General features: G+C 37.7%; 1 protein-coding gene across 3 annotated transcripts in view; it reads right to left on the bottom strand.

The window, feature by feature from the left end:
• Window positions 1-464: 464 nt before the first annotated feature.
• The window catches only part of si:ch211-191a24.3 (tensin-3), a 63,574-nt gene continuing 46,879 nt past the window's right edge, over window positions 465-17,159 (bottom strand). For all 3 annotated transcript variants that reach the window (XM_012872165.3, XM_036134248.1, XM_012872166.3), the window contains 11 exons: window positions 12,829-12,985; window positions 11,427-11,884; window positions 10,218-10,301; window positions 9,928-10,059; window positions 9,307-9,402; window positions 9,053-9,130; window positions 6,878-6,955; window positions 6,613-6,781; window positions 4,612-4,680; window positions 3,437-3,466; window positions 465-2,184 (listed from right to left, as the gene is read on the bottom strand). In XM_012872165.3, the coding sequence (XP_012727619.2) occupies window positions 2,043-2,184; window positions 3,437-3,466; window positions 4,612-4,680; window positions 6,613-6,781; window positions 6,878-6,955; window positions 9,053-9,130; window positions 9,307-9,402; window positions 9,928-10,059; window positions 10,218-10,301; window positions 11,427-11,884; window positions 12,829-12,985 (1,493 nt within the window). In that variant the 3' untranslated portion in view covers window positions 465-2,042. The remainder of the gene's footprint in view (window positions 2,185-3,436; window positions 3,467-4,611; window positions 4,681-6,612; window positions 6,782-6,877; window positions 6,956-9,052; window positions 9,131-9,306; window positions 9,403-9,927; window positions 10,060-10,217; window positions 10,302-11,426; window positions 11,885-12,828; window positions 12,986-17,159) is intronic.

The raw sequence follows: 17,159 nt of genomic DNA, 5'->3' as shown, positions 1-17,159 counted from the left end.
CAGTTGACAAGTCTGTCAGTCTGGTTGTGTTGGTCACTTTGGCCTGAACAATACGCCTAAAATAATCCCACAAGTATTCTACGGGGTCGTGGTCCGGAAAGCAGGCGAGCCATTTAGTCTTGTCCACCCTCAAATTTGGAGGTAGTTTCAAATAGAGTGCTGATCTCAGATATCCTCTAAGGGAGAGGCTGGCCCACACTATGATACTGCCTCCACCAGAAGCGGTTTGGAAAGTTTTCGTTTGGTGCAGCCCACATACTCAACTCTGCTGCTAAAAGTAATCCAGAAGCTGCATTTTCTTCACAAATGCGGGACCATTTGGGGAAATGAGGACGCTCCCCTATGCCAACATATTTATTGCAAAGAACATTGAAAAAGAAATAAAAAAATAAAAGTTTTTACATTGTTTTGTATTAAGGATGGACAGACAAACACAAAAAAAATCAGAGAATCAGACTAGAAAAGAGCATTAAACAAATCTGTATTTATAGAACATACAGTATAATAAACCAAGTTAGTAGAACAATAAAGAAGTGACAGTTACATAAAAGCCTAATGTACATTATGTGTTAAAAACACAAATTAATATATGGCAAAAAGATTTTTAAACATCTGTAGTCAGGGATAAATATTATAATACACAAAACATCTCAAGCACACTGCAACCACATTGTTAATTGTGTAGGTGGTTGTTGTTTTTTTTGATATGATGAATTATCCTGTGGTTACCTTAAAGCTGCATTCAGATCTGCACTGTTTCAAAGGATTCTGATCTGTTCATGTGTCAAAACATCTCCAAACTGTGATACAAATTAGTGTGTTTTAACGGACAGTTTTTAAAAAACAAATATATAAAATTACAGTCAGTGTAATAAAGTAAAAAATGTTGGTTAAGAAACCTTTGCGGTTTAACGTTCTTGTTTTCCAAAAGATCAACAAACAAGCGTCACAATTTAAAGTCGGATTTCAATGTTTACTTTCAGATGTTTAGATCTGTTGTAGTACAAATATGTTTTCGTCTGGAAGCATAGAGCTGCCACCCAGGTTAAAAAAAAAGAGCTATATCACTTAATGATGTGAAAACTTTATTGTTGTAACAATTTACTTTTCCTGTTTTTACAGTATACTGTCATGTTATTACAATGTACTTTTGATAACTGAACAACATAGTATCACTTTATTACATTATACATATTTGTCACGTTATAGCCACAAAACATATGTTCTTACAACAAAACATTTCGTACAAACATGAAAATGACATTGTTTAAACAATAAAGCTTTCACCTTATAACACGACTACTTTTATTATTGCAACATAACACATGTTTACCTTATAAGACAATTCATTTGAAGAGGGTGCAGAAAAGTGGTCAGGAGAATGCCTGGGCTACGGGAAGTGATGTTATGTTTCATGCTTGGATTGACCCTTAGGGATATTTTCCTTATATTGAATTATAGATTTACAGAAGCGCTACGCTTCTTTGAACACAACAAAACTATGATTAAAAATGAGTGTAGCTAGGAGTAACACACCTTTGGTGGGAACAAAAGATTGTGCATGATCTTGCATCTTTGTGGTATTATCAGTCAGTATGTTAAAGAATAATACCGTAGAACTGAGGGTTAAAACAAATACTTTTTACTTAGTTTAAAAAAAAAAATTATTTGTATCTTTTAAATTATAAAATAGACTAAGGAGTCAGAAAATTTCCACCTTCAATTTAATAATAAATGTTTTTTTAATTTTATTTTTAAACCCGTAAGGCGCTGACATACCTCATTTTGCAAAGTGTCCATCCAACAATGTAAGAACAATAGTATCAGAGTCCTGGCTCCCTCCTCTGGAAGCATCCTGCAGCGCAGGCACAGATAGCTGTAGGGACAACCGGATCCAGCGCGGAGTGTCAGGGTTAAACTTTTTTTTTTTTTTTGGCAATTGATCCTGTTCATAAATTAGCCATCATTATAAAATGATTCCACAGCAGGGATTTGATCCTTAGTCCAGGTTATCTATGCTGCAAGCTCAGCTCCTAATCCCGTCACTTTTTGTGAGAGCCGATCATGACCTTTGACACAAAGTTGACGATGGCACTCGCCGGCTGCTCGGGGTCATGCTCAGCAAACAGATGGCACACGTTTTCGGTTTCAGTCTGAGATTTCCTGGCAACAAATCCAAAAATCCTGGAGGACAGGCACACAGGAGAAAAACTAATTAGCTTAATCTAAAGTCGCTTACAGTATAAGGTCCTTTAATAGAACAGGGGTCATCTTTTTGGTCAGCTTATATAGTATGAATAAGAACGCAAGTAGTTGAAAATTAAAAACAGAAGAAAATCACCATCTTCTCACTGCGCAGTGATGTAGAAAAACTAACTACCAACAACTCTGAAACAACAGGCTGTTAATTAGATCCCAAACCTTGTAGGTCAGCCAAAATTAAAGATAGAAACTAGCCAAAGTAGAAATGTTATTAAATCTGTTTGGCCAACCCAGCTGCTTTGATGCTGTTCTTTCAAGATCAGTGTCCCAAAAGCGCTGCAAAAATTTCATTATTTTCAAAATATCTACCTCTGTAAGGCAAATAATATATATGTTGTCTTAAATACATTTGATACTTCACACAAGTTAACAGAATTCACACTGTACAATCAAATAAGTAATGTTTATAGAAGTTTAATCTTTTATACATAAATTTAAAAGTATAGTTCCAGAGGGATCATCTTATTTATTGGTCGTTCCTCATACCATTCATTTTGGCGTGCTCTCCTAACACCAGTGTGTGGACTCGTTACTTCCTAGTTTCCTCTTGCTGGCTGCACATTTCTAGTGTTTATGTATCTAGTGAGCTTTGGTTTCAGACATTCATTTAGCTCCGTTGCTCTCAAAGTCTACTTGGCAAGAAGCAAACTGCTTTAAAAGTTCATGAGAAGAAGAGGATGGCCTCAGTGGAAAGAAATAAGACCAAAGGTGACGTGATTCCCCTGAGGAGCGGAAGAGCAGGTAGGATGGTCTGACACAAACGTTTTTTTAACATAAATTTCCAGAAAAACCATTCACTATACCAGGGAGTTTGACAACAACTAAAGTTGTCTAAAATTATTTACAGTTTGGGGAAATCTAAGTTTCAAAACAGATTTCTGAACAATAAACCTTGTTTCTAAGCATCTGGGCGAAACACAAAATGGAGACCAAAGAGAAGAGCAAATAAAAATGAAGCTTTAAATACTGGGGTTGTCAAGCAACCTGAAATTTAACCTTTGCTTTCATTTGAAATGTTGCATTTGTCATTATTTTAAATATTAAATACCGGTGTTGTATCATGAAGTGACATTGTATTAAAACTTGCTTAATATATAAGAACATGGATACATGGTTGCTGAGGAAAAACAACACGGCGCATGCTCATCATAAAGACTTTTAAGAATAAACTTACTTTGCTGTGGAGACGCTGTCTCTCGTCCACCTATTTAGAAACAAAAAGCACGTTGACATCAGGAAGCACACAGATGTAATACAATTGAATTAATGAATAATCACATATTGTGTGCTGATGGAAAAACTACATTTTTACACTATTTGAAATGTTTAACAACTGAGGTTAAAAGAAATTACAGATTAAACTCTGTTTAAAAACAATTATGTATAGAAATGTATGTAGCAAAGGACATAAAAGAGCGTGAAATGTCTGTTCGACTTTGATTTAAACTCGAACCTTGACTAGGTTGTTGTATTTTTAGTCAGACCGAACTAAGCGGTCTAAAAAAAAATAAAAAAATAAACTTGGTTAATGACAGTTAATTCAGGGTTTAACAAGGGAGGGTAATTATTTTTTGCATAGGTTCAGTTCAGCAATAGTTGGCTAGCTTTATAAATAAAGTCATTATTCGAAAACAGTTTTTTGTATATTATTTGACTTATCTTTGATGATCTGAAACATTTGACACAAAAGCAAAATAGAGCCCTTTTTTTCCAGTGCTGTAATTAAATCAAATTCCTTTACCCTTCACTTTGGTATTTTTGTGTTTTTGTCCCTTTTTTTTGTTTAATCAAACAACGCACAATCCTGTCCTGGCTGAGAGTGGTGGATGTTAATGCAGCTCATTTGAAAGTTAAGCAGGACCGTTGTGATTCTGTCATCTTGTTGGTTATGGTACATATCCACATTAATCTACAGCAATGAACCCATTAACTGTTTTGCAGACATTAGAAATGTCAGCTCAGTTTGCTCTGAGATCTTCCTAATTTTATTTTGTTAGTGTGACCATTGTAGTGAAAGGTCAGAGAGATAAGGAAAGTTATTCTTTGGCAATGAAACAGTAGCTTAACGTAATTCATATAAATGATCTTTGCAAAGGTTTTAGAATTAAGAACAATGAAGTTCCCATGAAATATTGCACTGAATCAACTAAAGTGGATGAAAGCACATTAAGCATATTTAGCTAGGCAATTAAAACAATGGCAGTATCATTTTCTCATTTATTTATCATCAGTTGCTGGTCAGTAACTGTATTAAGTGGAGCAGATTTAAAATATTATAAGCAGGTCATGACTGCAGTCAGCCAGGTAGCAAAACTGTCCTAAACATGTTTCTGTATAGGTGGTACTCACTTCCTTCCCTGTGGGTCCAGAGAACAGAATATAACTGTGTTCACGGCGTAGTGTCTCCTGAAGAACAGCCTGCAGAGTCAAACACAGCGACACATCACATTGTTGTGTGGTTACCTTAATTAATCCATGTGCATATTTTATGAAAGTCCAAAATAGCCAAAATTAGGAACACATATAAAAAAGAAATAGCTAGATTTATTCCATTATTTCATTCACGGGTTTCATAATAAATTTTTCTTTTATCTCCTGCCTCTTTTATTAACAGAATCCTTTTTTTTTTTTTAATTCCTAAATCTCAGCCTTACAATGCAAATGAAGGACACTGTTGTTGACACTAACACCGTCTGCAGTAACTGAGGTTTACTTTGCGAGGAAAAAAAGTGAACACAGTCTCTCACTATGAGTGTAGTAGTCTAGTTTGTCTCAAATATTTCAGCTGGGAAATATTAGGGTTACATTTGGATATTGCTGAAGTCATAACTTTATTATAAGTTACTCAGCTATCTGGTACTTTTAATCATTTGTATTTTAACTAAAAAAGCATTTTAGATTTTTGGTGCAATTTTCAATCCAACGTGTTAAAATCTTGGCAGGAATGTGTATGATGGCCACCGTTGCTTCAGGAAAACTACGTCTATTTTTAGCTTTTTGGATTTTTCATTCAATTTAACTCCTCTCAATTGCACTGTATTAATCTTGAAGGGAAATTACACACTGTAGGAGTTCTCTAACCTGGCAAATCATATTGATAATGTGTAGCACTCGCCATTCTTCACATTATAAATCTGGTTCCACTCCTATCGAATCCATTTGGGGAAAGGAGGAGAAATCAGCAGAACTCTCCGAGCTGATTGGGCGAAGCAACTCCTACTGCCCTCCTACCAAAAGTTGGGTATCAAACTAAAATGTAAGCAGCAGGTCTATGAGAAAACATAATAGGTTACACTGGTCAAAGCACTTCTTGCTGTCTTTATTTCAACAAAAAAAATCTTGGATTCTGGCAAAACAGGTGTAACAGTAGCAGCTAAATGCACATCTTCCTGCTATGCTGTGCTTGTTTTGGTTCGGCTGTGAGCTCAGCAGCTCTTGCTTTTGTAACAGCTGTATGTCCCGCCTTAAACCACAATACTGCATCGGGATTGGCCCGAACCATTTTTGGTTCCATCACAAACGGTTGAAGCGGGAGCGGTACAAGATGGATTCTTGTGTGTTTGTGAACACACAGATACCGAGAGAATTCAGCTTCCAGGAAAGGTTAGGACTTCTCATTTTAATGGGTTCTTCAAAATGACCTTACAAAGGTTGGACAGGAAGGACTGAAAGTTTAAGTTGCAAACTTAGGACATTGACTCAACACAACAAAAGAAGGTTAAACAGTAAGTAAAGCACCAGAAGGAAGGATCATGTTTGACCATAATTTTGTACCAGCGCGGACCATCCAAAGAGCAACCATAGAGCATCCAACAGTCAAAACACTGAGATGTCTCCTAGGTGCCTTAAAAAGCATCACCAGCTGGTTGAGTTTGACAGTGGTTACATGATTGAGTTGATGGAGTTTTACAGTAATGTAGTTTTATTTTTGGTGCTGTAATATTAACAACAAAACAAAAAAACATTCAGAATTAGCATTTTCCACCATTAAAAGTTTTTTTTTCTTCCCCAGAAAACCTAATGGTGTTGTTCTAATCTTTAATGTGTATATAGGCCTACATAATTACTCGCCATTCAACATGAGTATGGAAACTTAACAGTGGAGAATATAGTAGAGCATTGAAAGGTTCAAATGAAAGTTGTAAATTACAATAAAAAAATACTGAAATAGTTATGTTTGGGCTAAAATATGAAAAATCGTACAGGAATTCTGCCTTTCATTTTGCAGAGACATATTTGAGAGACATATTTTATTTATTTTTAATCATGAACATGCTATTGTATTTATTCTTAATTTGGTCAGTTTTTTTCCTTCTTTAAAATGTAGCCACTGCATGATCAAATACTGACTTCCTCTGGTTGTCCGTAAGCGTGATTCCCTGAGCCGACACTTTGAAGTGCACCACGGTGGAGGGAGGGGGAGGGTCCATGGAGAGCGTCAGTGTTGTCGCCTTCTGGACCGCTTGCTGACCCGTCAGAGACTCCAGCTCCACAGAACCCAGGAACCACACATTACATGCTACCACCCAAACACACATTAAAGAAACGTTCACCAAAAAAATAAGGCGCAGAGAACTCTTTTAATGTACAACCTCATTATCAGTGAATATTTTACCTGCACCCTGTTTGAGAAGCTCGGCTGCTGAGTTTGTTGCCGTTTGTACTGCTGCATCATTCAGCTCCTCTAGCGGATCTATTGGATAAAAAAACACAAATGAGTCACATTAAGGTATAATATTTACATGGAGATACAACCCTTCTCAATGCAAAAATATATTTGTATATGCATATTTTTAAATGCATATAAAAAAGCAGAAAGGAATGATCTGTCTGATTTTAATAGGTCTCTTGGAAAATTCTACTCAAAATAAGACGATTATCTAAAGCTTTCAAATATTTAAGGAATTTAGATACTTCTATGTGTATATGGAAGTTAAACAGCTATTGATTTGCCAAGAAAAGTATTATTTTTTTTCAACACAATCATGTCTTTTTTTGTAAGGGCCTGAAGATTAAATAAATAAAACATGATAAAATCATGTTCATTTCTGAATATAGTAACAAGAATTTTTTATTTATTTTTTTTTATCATTTTTGTATTCAAAAACAATTTATACAAACACAATGATATTTAAACTCGGAATAAAATTCACATGCAAAACACAGTTTAAAAGTGTGAAAAGGATCCCTGATTGTAGGCTTTAGAGTATCCAAATTATTGGATGTAATTCATTAGGTAAAAGAAAAATGTATGATTCTGGCCCTGTTGTCTGCTCTCTCCCTCACGCTCCTCTGGCTCTGCTGTAATTAAAGTGATTCTGTGCACCCTAAGGTGATCCCCGCTGCTGAGGTGGAGTTAGCCTGACTGCCTGCACTTCTTTCTGCTCCTTTGTAAACAGCAGCTGTGGTTAAAATATGTTGCCGTAGCTCAATTGCTAAATATTGCCATATTTCCACCTTGTTGTTCTATCTGAAGGATCTAAAGGTTTTTCATTTATTTTGGTCTTACTCATTCTCTACCGAATTATTGGAAGATGTTTACATCCTGATTTGTACCTGTATGGACCATCTTTCCCATTGCTTTGAACATATATCGTTTGGCTTCACTGACTATCCATCCACGAAGAAAAAAATATTTTATATTATATCATATACTCAGCAAAATGGCATCTCAAATACCGTTACACTAATAAAAAACACTCCTCTCCTTTTCCACCCATCTCTGTGCTTGGCCCAAGTGTATATCGAGGGTGCAGGGGGGCAGGGCAAAACACCACTCAGGAGAATCGGGACACTACGCACTCGAACCCATCACTTGAACACGCAACTGAAGGACATAAGGGCGGAAGTGCAAGTTTTGGGACCGGGCCTCAAGATCCAGCCTGCCTTGTCCGTTTTTGACCAAGCCAAAAAATCCTTGTTGAGCTATAATCAAAAGCGTTCTATTTTTCTTTGACAAAATAATTCATTATTTAATTGTTAAACCTTTTTTCTTCGCTTTTTACCAACAGGTTCACCAAATTACTGGTCTATAACCTATTTTTAAGACATATATAAAGGAAAATAAAATAATAACAATAATAATAGGCACCACATTACCAACACCATTCTTACTCTAATACACCTATTAAACATATACCCCTGCAAAAAGAAGAAGTAAATAAAATTGTCTTGAAATTTGTGTATTTTCCATTGATTTAAGCAGGTATATACAATGATTTGCTATTGGAATAAGATTCTTGCACTTAAAATAGGAACAACTCATCTCAATCATCTTATTTCAAGAGCAGTATATCTAATTATCTTATTTTAGGGGTAAAATTACTCCATTGGCAGATCATCTTATTTACCTGCTCAAATCAAGGACAAATACATTAATTTCAATAAAATTTTACTTACTTTTAGTTACCTTCCTGCAGTGCCCACGCATATAGTTTAAGTTATATTCAGTGTGTAAAATGGCCCATTACCTTCTTTTTTTTTTTTGTCTCTCTCTGAGTTTAAATCACATTAAACCTTAAGATTTTTTTAGGTGACACAGGATTATAAAACATATTGTTTGATAAATACCCATTTTGTTATCTTTAAACCATGTTTTTTTGACTTTGTTAAATAATAAAAGTGGAAGACAGAAGTTGCTACCAGTAAAGAAAATAAAGCAAACATCTTTGAAAGAAAAAGGAAAAACACACCCTGAGAAGCCGACTTCCTATGACTTCTGTCAGGTCATCACACAGTGAAGGTAAATTATTCGCTCTATGTCATCAGGACAAGTTGTTAAACTGTTTACCTCTGTCAGGCAGGATGAGTTTACAAGGCAGAGCCAGAGGGGTGATGGAGTGCTGACACACCAGAGCGGTGAGGCTTCCTGCCACAGAGGAGAGACATTTAGTGTAAGTACAGCTGCAACTCCTTTACACCACCAGCAGAGGGTGGTACAGGAAATATTTTAAAAAACCCTGGACAGGAACCGTGTCTTTCCTTCCTTTAATTTCCTCTATAAATCAAACAGTGAAATAAAACTTAAAAAAAAATGATTTTCACCAAAGTAAGGCTCATTGGGGCAGCCTTTAAGACGAACTCCTTTTGGTGTACACTCGATCAGGAAGTGCCTCACCAGCTCGCTGGACAGATCTCCAACTAAAAGGGTTAAAAACAAAAACAAGGCTTTTTAGGTGAGAGAAACTACATTTGCACGTGATGCTGTGAAATCAACTTTGATATCTTCAAATAATGATTTTTGCATGACTAAAATAAAGATTCTCATCTCATTTTATTTAAAATACCAGACAGTCAACTACTGGTTTTGTTCTACATGTGACTGCAATCTCATGTGTTCTCCATTTGTCTGGACTAAGCTGTAGGGTTTCAGGACAGACATCTTTTTTAAAATCACTGAACACTTTGTAGCAGAACGTCTGAAGAATCTAAACTGTAGCTTTTGGACCACGATTCCTAATGGTCTGCTGCTGCCAAAACACACGACATCACCCTAGTCCAACAAGGTGGAGGCAGCATCACACTTACAGGTTTACATCAGATGGGACTGGGGTGTCATGTCAAGATGGATGAAATCATGAACGATTTTAAATATGAGCCAGTTTTAGTCAAAATCCTGAAGACCAACAGAGATTTCAGTTTTGCACGTTGCCATTTTGTGTGTACCTTTTTTACTGTGATGTACCACGGACGGAGGAGGCGTGGCCACCTTCATGGCCAGTCCGTACGCGCCGCGAAACGAGTGGCTGTCTCTGACGATGAACGAGCCAGGCTCTTTGTCCTTCAGCAGCGCGATGGCTGCTCAGCAGGTAAATACAGGGAGGAAGAAGCGAAAAGGCTAAAGTTAGAACAACATTCGCCCTGAAAGAGGAAGAAAAAAAAAAAACCTTTGCACAGAAGTGTATTATGTGCTCACTGGAGGCCGTCTGACTTCATGTTCCAAGGCCAATATTTACCTTGGTCTCTGGAAATATCAGGCTTGTACCAGAACTTGGACGTGTCCTGAACAAACTTCACAGTGTCTTGCTTACTGCCAGATTCTGTGGGGCACAAATCGGAGCTGAGCGTTAGGTTTCAGCATGGTGATGATGGGTAAAATGAGGAGGAGAGATCAGACAGATTCCAAAAGTCTAGTCAGGCGGTGAATTCAGATCATTTTACCGTTAACAGGAATGATAAAACATGTTGAATTGGGGATGTATGGAGCCACTGAACCCCTTTAGGACTCTGCAGAAAATATGATCGCTCAAACTTTGCTCTTAATGGTTCGATATCATTCTTAATTTCTGGTTGTTGTTTTTTTACTTGACTTTAAGAAGTATTATTTATCTCCCTCTTTTATTTGCATAAGTGCACTAAAAACATTCTTTTTTTGACACATTCTTCTTTAGAAAAACTTGTGAAGCTGTGGGTTGATTACAAGAGATAAAATTGATAAAAATGTTTCATTCATGTTTTAACAACATAAATTAGTAATTTTTGCATTCAGAAAAATTAGTGCCTTGCTTACTACCAGACATGAGTCATTTTTAATCATTTTGAGTCATTTTGCATTCAGAAAATCTATAAATTCTTAAACTAAGGTTTGTGTTAAAAACTGTAATTTTATGAATATCCTTTTAGGATATTTTTGTTGTTGCTGCTGCTGTTGTGAATGTTATTGAGGACCATTTTCTGCTTCTTTTGGTTTAATTAACCTGTCTTTACCACAACAGTCCAAGCCAAGACTTGGCCATTTCTTCAAATTACATTTTAAACATCTTCCAAAATACTTGGGTCCTCTAAATAACCAATAAATAATACTTATTTTGAATAGAAACCCCAAGGTTTTGGATTTTTATGGGCAATATTTAAGGGACTGACTGTGAACAGAGAAGCGAAACTAGTTGATAAAGGATAAAATAACCCATTAGGCAGCATTAATGGCAGCTTGAGTCTTTCTTTATCTGATTTAAATCAATTAGCTCACCTTACAGACTTTATTGGTAGTTTATGATGCTAAAAGTTGGACCTATGAGTACACAGGATCATACGTTTGAAGAAAATATGTATAGGAACTCAAGTAAAGATTTAAAACACATTAGATAAATTGGGTTAAATAAACACGAATTAGAAGAAAACATAAGTGTGAAGAAAACATTAGATCCTGTCAGAGTAATAGTTACCTGCTCCTGGCGAGGAGGCCCCACTGAGTCCCCTGAACGCATCTGAGGTGAGGGAGGACGACAGAGGGATGCTGAGGCTGCTGCCGCTGTGCGGGCTGGAAAACCCGCTCAGAGAGGGGGACCGTGAGCCCAGCTCTCCCACCTCGCCTGTTCTTCTCTTCTCTGGCAGGAGGGGAGCGATCCCCGGATCTCTCCCGAGATTCAGATTCCCCAGGCCCTCCATGGCTTCCAGCAGGCTGTGCTCCAGGCCGCCGTTTCCCAATAGCAACAACGAGGACAAGTCCGCGCTGTCGGTTCCGCTACGGACCCCTAGACTCCCTCCCCGGCCCCTCTGAACCCTCTGAGGAGAGCTGTGAGCATTGGGAGAGCTGAGCGGTAGAGAGGGTGATGGCTGGGAAGGATACGGTGAGTTCAGGGAGTTTGGAGTCCGGTCGTGCCACACAGGAGGGGAAGAGGAGCTACAAGTGAAGATCAAGACATAGCTTTGATAGAAATATTCTTGTGTACAATTATTTAGATTAAAGTATTCAAAATAGGAGAAACCTTTTGACCCAAATTTAAGAGATTTTTCAGATTCTGATACAGAATAAACTTTTTGTCAGATGTTAGAACTTTATTTTGTATGTAGACTAAGTTAGACAAGCCTGCTATTTCTACAGGGCACAGCATAAAATAATTCCATCAAACTCAAATGAACGACGGGTACATAGAAACATAAAAGTTAGTCTATCTGTAAGAACCCAGCTTTTGTTTTTAGTTCACTCCTATTTTGAGATACTCTATAAGGGAGTAAAAATAGATAAAGATAAAGCCCAAATGTGATCGCAGAATCAATCTATGCTATATTCCAATTGCAAAGGACTGCTTGGATGCAATATTTGGTGAGCTACTATATTTTAGATGCATTTGCATTGCGCCATGGATGGGATCTGTGCGTGCCAGTACTATATTTGCCCAGTTGGGTGGACTCTGTCTGATCTTTATGCCTATTTGTTATTTTGGTTTTCACCATAACAGGTTTTGCCTGATATTTATTCATTATATTCATGTATATGAGCACCAGAACCACACAGATCAGGAAGCATATGCAGAAGATCACCATGCTTGCAAGAGGCTGCTGTCATTGTGCAGTCAAAGGCTTGGAATGAAGAAGACGTGACTGTTCTTGCTTTAAATACCCGTCCCTGTAGCCACACTGGTGCACATGGACTCTGTATAATGAAAGCCTGTTCTGCTCTAACAAGCATAATGGGGAGGGCAGTGTATATCGACTGCCACATTTTGACTGGTTTACTGTTTTCACCTCCAACCATTATCTCTGTGTACTTACTGGATACATTTCCAAATAAATATTCACTTGACGAAGAACAGTTTGAGCTTGTGCGGTCTTAGAGATCTTTACCCATCTGTGTGATGGAGGGGGCTGCCGGTGGACACCGAGCTCATGGAGCCAAAGATCCTCTGACAGGATGCCGGAGTGACGGGCACGTCGGATCGGAACAGCTCTCCGTCTGTGGAGCCACCGGAGTGGTTCATGCCATCCAGGAAACTTCGGGATTCTGAGTAAAGGACAAACAGAAAGCAGAATCAATTTAACACTTTAGAGATCCAAACAGAAAACCTGTTTACATTCGTTGGGAACCTGCCTTTGTTTGGATTCCAGTTGGAGAGAATACAAACACACTTGACCTGTCTATGTCTAACAGTACAAAGTTCTAGCAAAAAGGGAACGGTGCATAAGTGATAAAAGCTTGCAAATGTGCTGATGCAACGAACCAAAAACAGCTTAATTCTTTAGATCTACTGCTGAATTCCGTCTATTCTGCATCCTGAGATCCCGAGATGTACTTTTTGTATGGAGCAGAAACCGAAATGGTGCAGAGCTGTCGGGGACATGGATGCAAACATGACGTCCCGGTTGTGTCATTCAGCAAACACACAGACGAGCCTCCTCAAGCTAAAGAACAGGACCATGAAGCACCATGAGTCACGGTGAAAACAGTCGCTCATTATAAAGAGCTCGTTGTTCGGCCCGCCGGCCCTCCTCCCCTCACTCCCTCCCGTCCCCTGCTCCATGTCTCCGTTGAAGCGTTCAGATGTGCACGAGTCGGGAGTTAAAACAAGCGACATCATTTTGAGCGTATTTCGCAATCACAAACATTGAATGCAAAGAATCCAATGCAAATAAAGCTCCGGTGTGTTTATTCTATGGAAACATTGCCTGCGCACGTGAAAAATGATGCTGCGACGTGGTTTCAAATGGAGCATTCTCTTATTGACAAACTCCAGCTCTCCAGGACCAGCGTCCTGCAGCGTTTATCACACCTGATTAGCAGATCAGTAGATTTTTCATGGTGTGGAGGTTATTCAGCCATTTGATTCAGGTGGGTAGGTTCAGGGACACATCAGAAGGTTGACGGACTGGTATTTGACACTTTTGCTTTTGATGTATGCAAACTGTACCAAATACCAGAGTTAAATTCTACGGGTTGTATTTACAGAAAGCTGCAAAGTGTTTCATTAAGTTTAATTTTCACCAACAGATTTTATGGCCAACGGTAAATGGGCTGAATTTGGATTGCTATTTTCTAGTCATGAATTCACCCAATCACACTCACAAACACGCACTCATACACCCATATGCAGATCAGTAAGCCACTTGGGATTAAGTGCCTTGCCCAAGAGGACATGTAACAGGAGAAATCTGGAATGAAACCCACAACTTTCAGATTGCAAGATGCCTACTCTTTCCGCTGAACCACAGTCGTTCACTATAATCAAAGTCTAAAATTTTACAACTTTACAATTTGAAAAATATGCTATTTTTCTGCTAGCTGAAATAGTGAAGGTGTGTATAGCTGTCCACCGCAGTTTTTCGGTTCTTATTTTGTATAAAGTCCAATAATAAAAGAGGGTAATAATTATCTATCATTTTTATTACCAAGGAACTATTTTATATAAAAAAAACAGTGAAATTGACTTTTAAAAAGGTAGTTTGAAAACTTTACAGCCCTTGTTGTGGCGTTTGCATAAAAATACATCAAAGTCCTAAATGTTTGATTTCAGTGTTAATAACATCATGTCATATTACTGTGATATAATACTAGTCAGTTTAACTTACTTTTATATTCAATATTAAAGTAAGTTTATTATAACTCTTAAAATGGGTCATCAACTAATTTATTACAATTCAGTTTCCTTTTTTATTTAGTCACAAAATAATGCACCTTAAGGTGTAATTCTAATATGATCCTTCTTAATCAAATTATAACAAAGAAAAATCCTATTCAGTTTACCATATAATCCCACATTGGTAAAAGGTTGCCTAAAGATGGGGACACACCCCACATCATTTATTATTTGTTTAAACCATTTGGCAAACAGAGACTGGTTTCAGAAAATTTTAGTATGACAACTGAAAGACTTTGTATGCATCAATTAGCTTTTTTGCTAAGTGCCAATGAGAGAGGAAGAGGAGAAGGAAGCAGTAAACACACAAGGAGGGAAACCAGCTCACTGCTCCTGTTTACTGCACCGTCACCTTTTCGTGTGATGTTCGATTATCCATTCACTCCAACAGAACAAGTTTGATTAACTGCGATTAAAATCAGATCAGTCCTGCTCTCTCTACACACTTGCAGATGCAAGATGCATTTCCTTTTACAGGAAGAAACCTCCAGCAGTACCAGGCTAAGTGTGAGCACAGATCTTATTACCAGTTTATAGCTTAAACACTGAACCCTTTATTACCAAGGGACAATAATAATTATACTATAGATTTATTTGTAATCCTTTATTAGTTTGCACGTTATTGATGTTAAATTCTGGTGCCATGTATTTAAAAGTAGGTTATATGAATATACCCGCATACCGTTTCACTTTTGATATATATTTTTTTAAATCAGTCACCGCTTTTGGATGTTTTTTCTAGTTTTATGGGTTCATGTACCTCCTAATACGTTTAAGACACAGATATTTGGCTCAAAATATCTGCAGATAAGGTGAATTTTGTATTTGATTGCTCAACTTGTGAAAGAGCTCGTCAATAATAGCCACTTTGTGACGCCTTCAAACTGATGATCGAGTTTATAAAAAACAAAAATAAATAACAAAAAAAATGTATGAATAATTAATTTAGCTAATCTGTAACAGATCAGTGTTTGCATTAGATAACTGGAGCTTCGAACTGAGTTTATATCCATGCCTGGAGACCTCACATGGCGTACACATAGCTAGGAAAGTTGTTCCTGTTGATGCTCGTAGGAAACAAACATAAAGCTAAAGGGGGAAGAGCATCAGGATCCTGCAAACATTCCCACAGTCTTTATCACTTTTTTTCTCTCTAGGGATGACTCCTTGAAAGCAGCTGAGCCTCATCTTTCTCTGTGTTCCCATGGATCATTTTCCTAACTGCTTTCCATCACATCTACTGCTTATCCTGCCCGACGACAGACCTCCAACACTTGCTGCCTCACTGGTGAACAACTAAATCTCATCATAGGTCAACATGTGGGGGGAATATGTACCGGGGGTGCTGTCTCTCGCAACATAGTATTGTGTTTTCTTTTGGCTGGGTTTTATTTTAGATCATAAACCTATTTTTAGGTTTTTTACATTTTATTTGTGCTGAAGCATCAAAAAATTAACAAAAGAAATTATATAAATTGGAGAGACACCAATGTAGCTACTGCCTAGAAATGTCTGTTTTATCGAGATATATTATTTGCTGAAATGATAGCGTTAACGGAAGATACAGGGTAACCTAAAATCTCATGTTTTTAAGTGACAGAGAGCATAATAGTAGCTTAAATCTATCCATCCATTGTCTTTAGTCGTTTTTCCTCTAAGGGCTGCATTGGGGTGGTGTCTATCTCCAGCAGTCATTGGGCAAGAGGCAGGGTTCACCCCGGACAGGTTGTCAGTCCATCACAGGGCAACATAGAGACAAGACAAATTACCACAGAGACACACTCATACCCAAGGTAGAAAATTAGGGCTGCACAAGATCAGGAAAATACTTGATTATCATGTTACTGCTCAATAAATGTCATCAATATGCAGTGTGCTATTGAATACAGCATATTAACAAATATTGCGTCCAAGCGGTCCTTTGCTTTTGCAAAGTTGCAAAGCACTCATAGTGGTAACAGATATGACAATGTCAACTTAGCCTAGTAAAATCTGCCTTTCTGTGGCCTGTTTAAGCATTAAATGACTACTGCAACTTTTGGCCGAGGAACTGAGAAAAGTCAATGCAAATCACCACAGTCTGACACTGACAAGAAAAAAAAGCCCTATTTTCTACCAAACAACCCATACCGGCTCCATCTGGTTGGCGGCAGACGCTCCTCCACAGCATCGTCCCAACAAAATGCCACCTTGCACAGTTTGCATTTTGAGCCCAAAAATGTATGATGTAATCCATGGTAATTGTGAAACTTGGTTGTTGAATCTATCTTATGGCTGCACGACTTTACCAGATGTGGGAAAAATTATTTGCATCTACCTCCAAAGCCAGATGAAAAAATGACCGTTGGTCTAAACAAGCTTGGAAGAATGTGGAACAAAACCAATAAAAAGCAGCTGAAAAGAAGGAAGTGTGAAAAAAAGGGCAGAACATCTTTCCAAGAGTCCGTGACCAACATGTTTTAGAACGAACATATATGTTGTTATAGAGAAGGCTGTGAAAGGCAAGGTGTAAAAAAAAAAAAAGAGGAGTTTGGGTCTCACTAA

This window comes from Fundulus heteroclitus, unplaced genomic scaffold (genome assembly GCF_011125445.2).
Source record: "Fundulus heteroclitus isolate FHET01 unplaced genomic scaffold, MU-UCD_Fhet_4.1 scaffold_78, whole genome shotgun sequence".
Lineage (NCBI taxonomy): Eukaryota > Metazoa > Chordata > Actinopteri > Cyprinodontiformes > Fundulidae > Fundulus > Fundulus heteroclitus.
The sequence above is the reverse complement of the archived record's forward strand: the minus strand, read 5'-3'. Positions and strand labels throughout refer to the sequence as shown.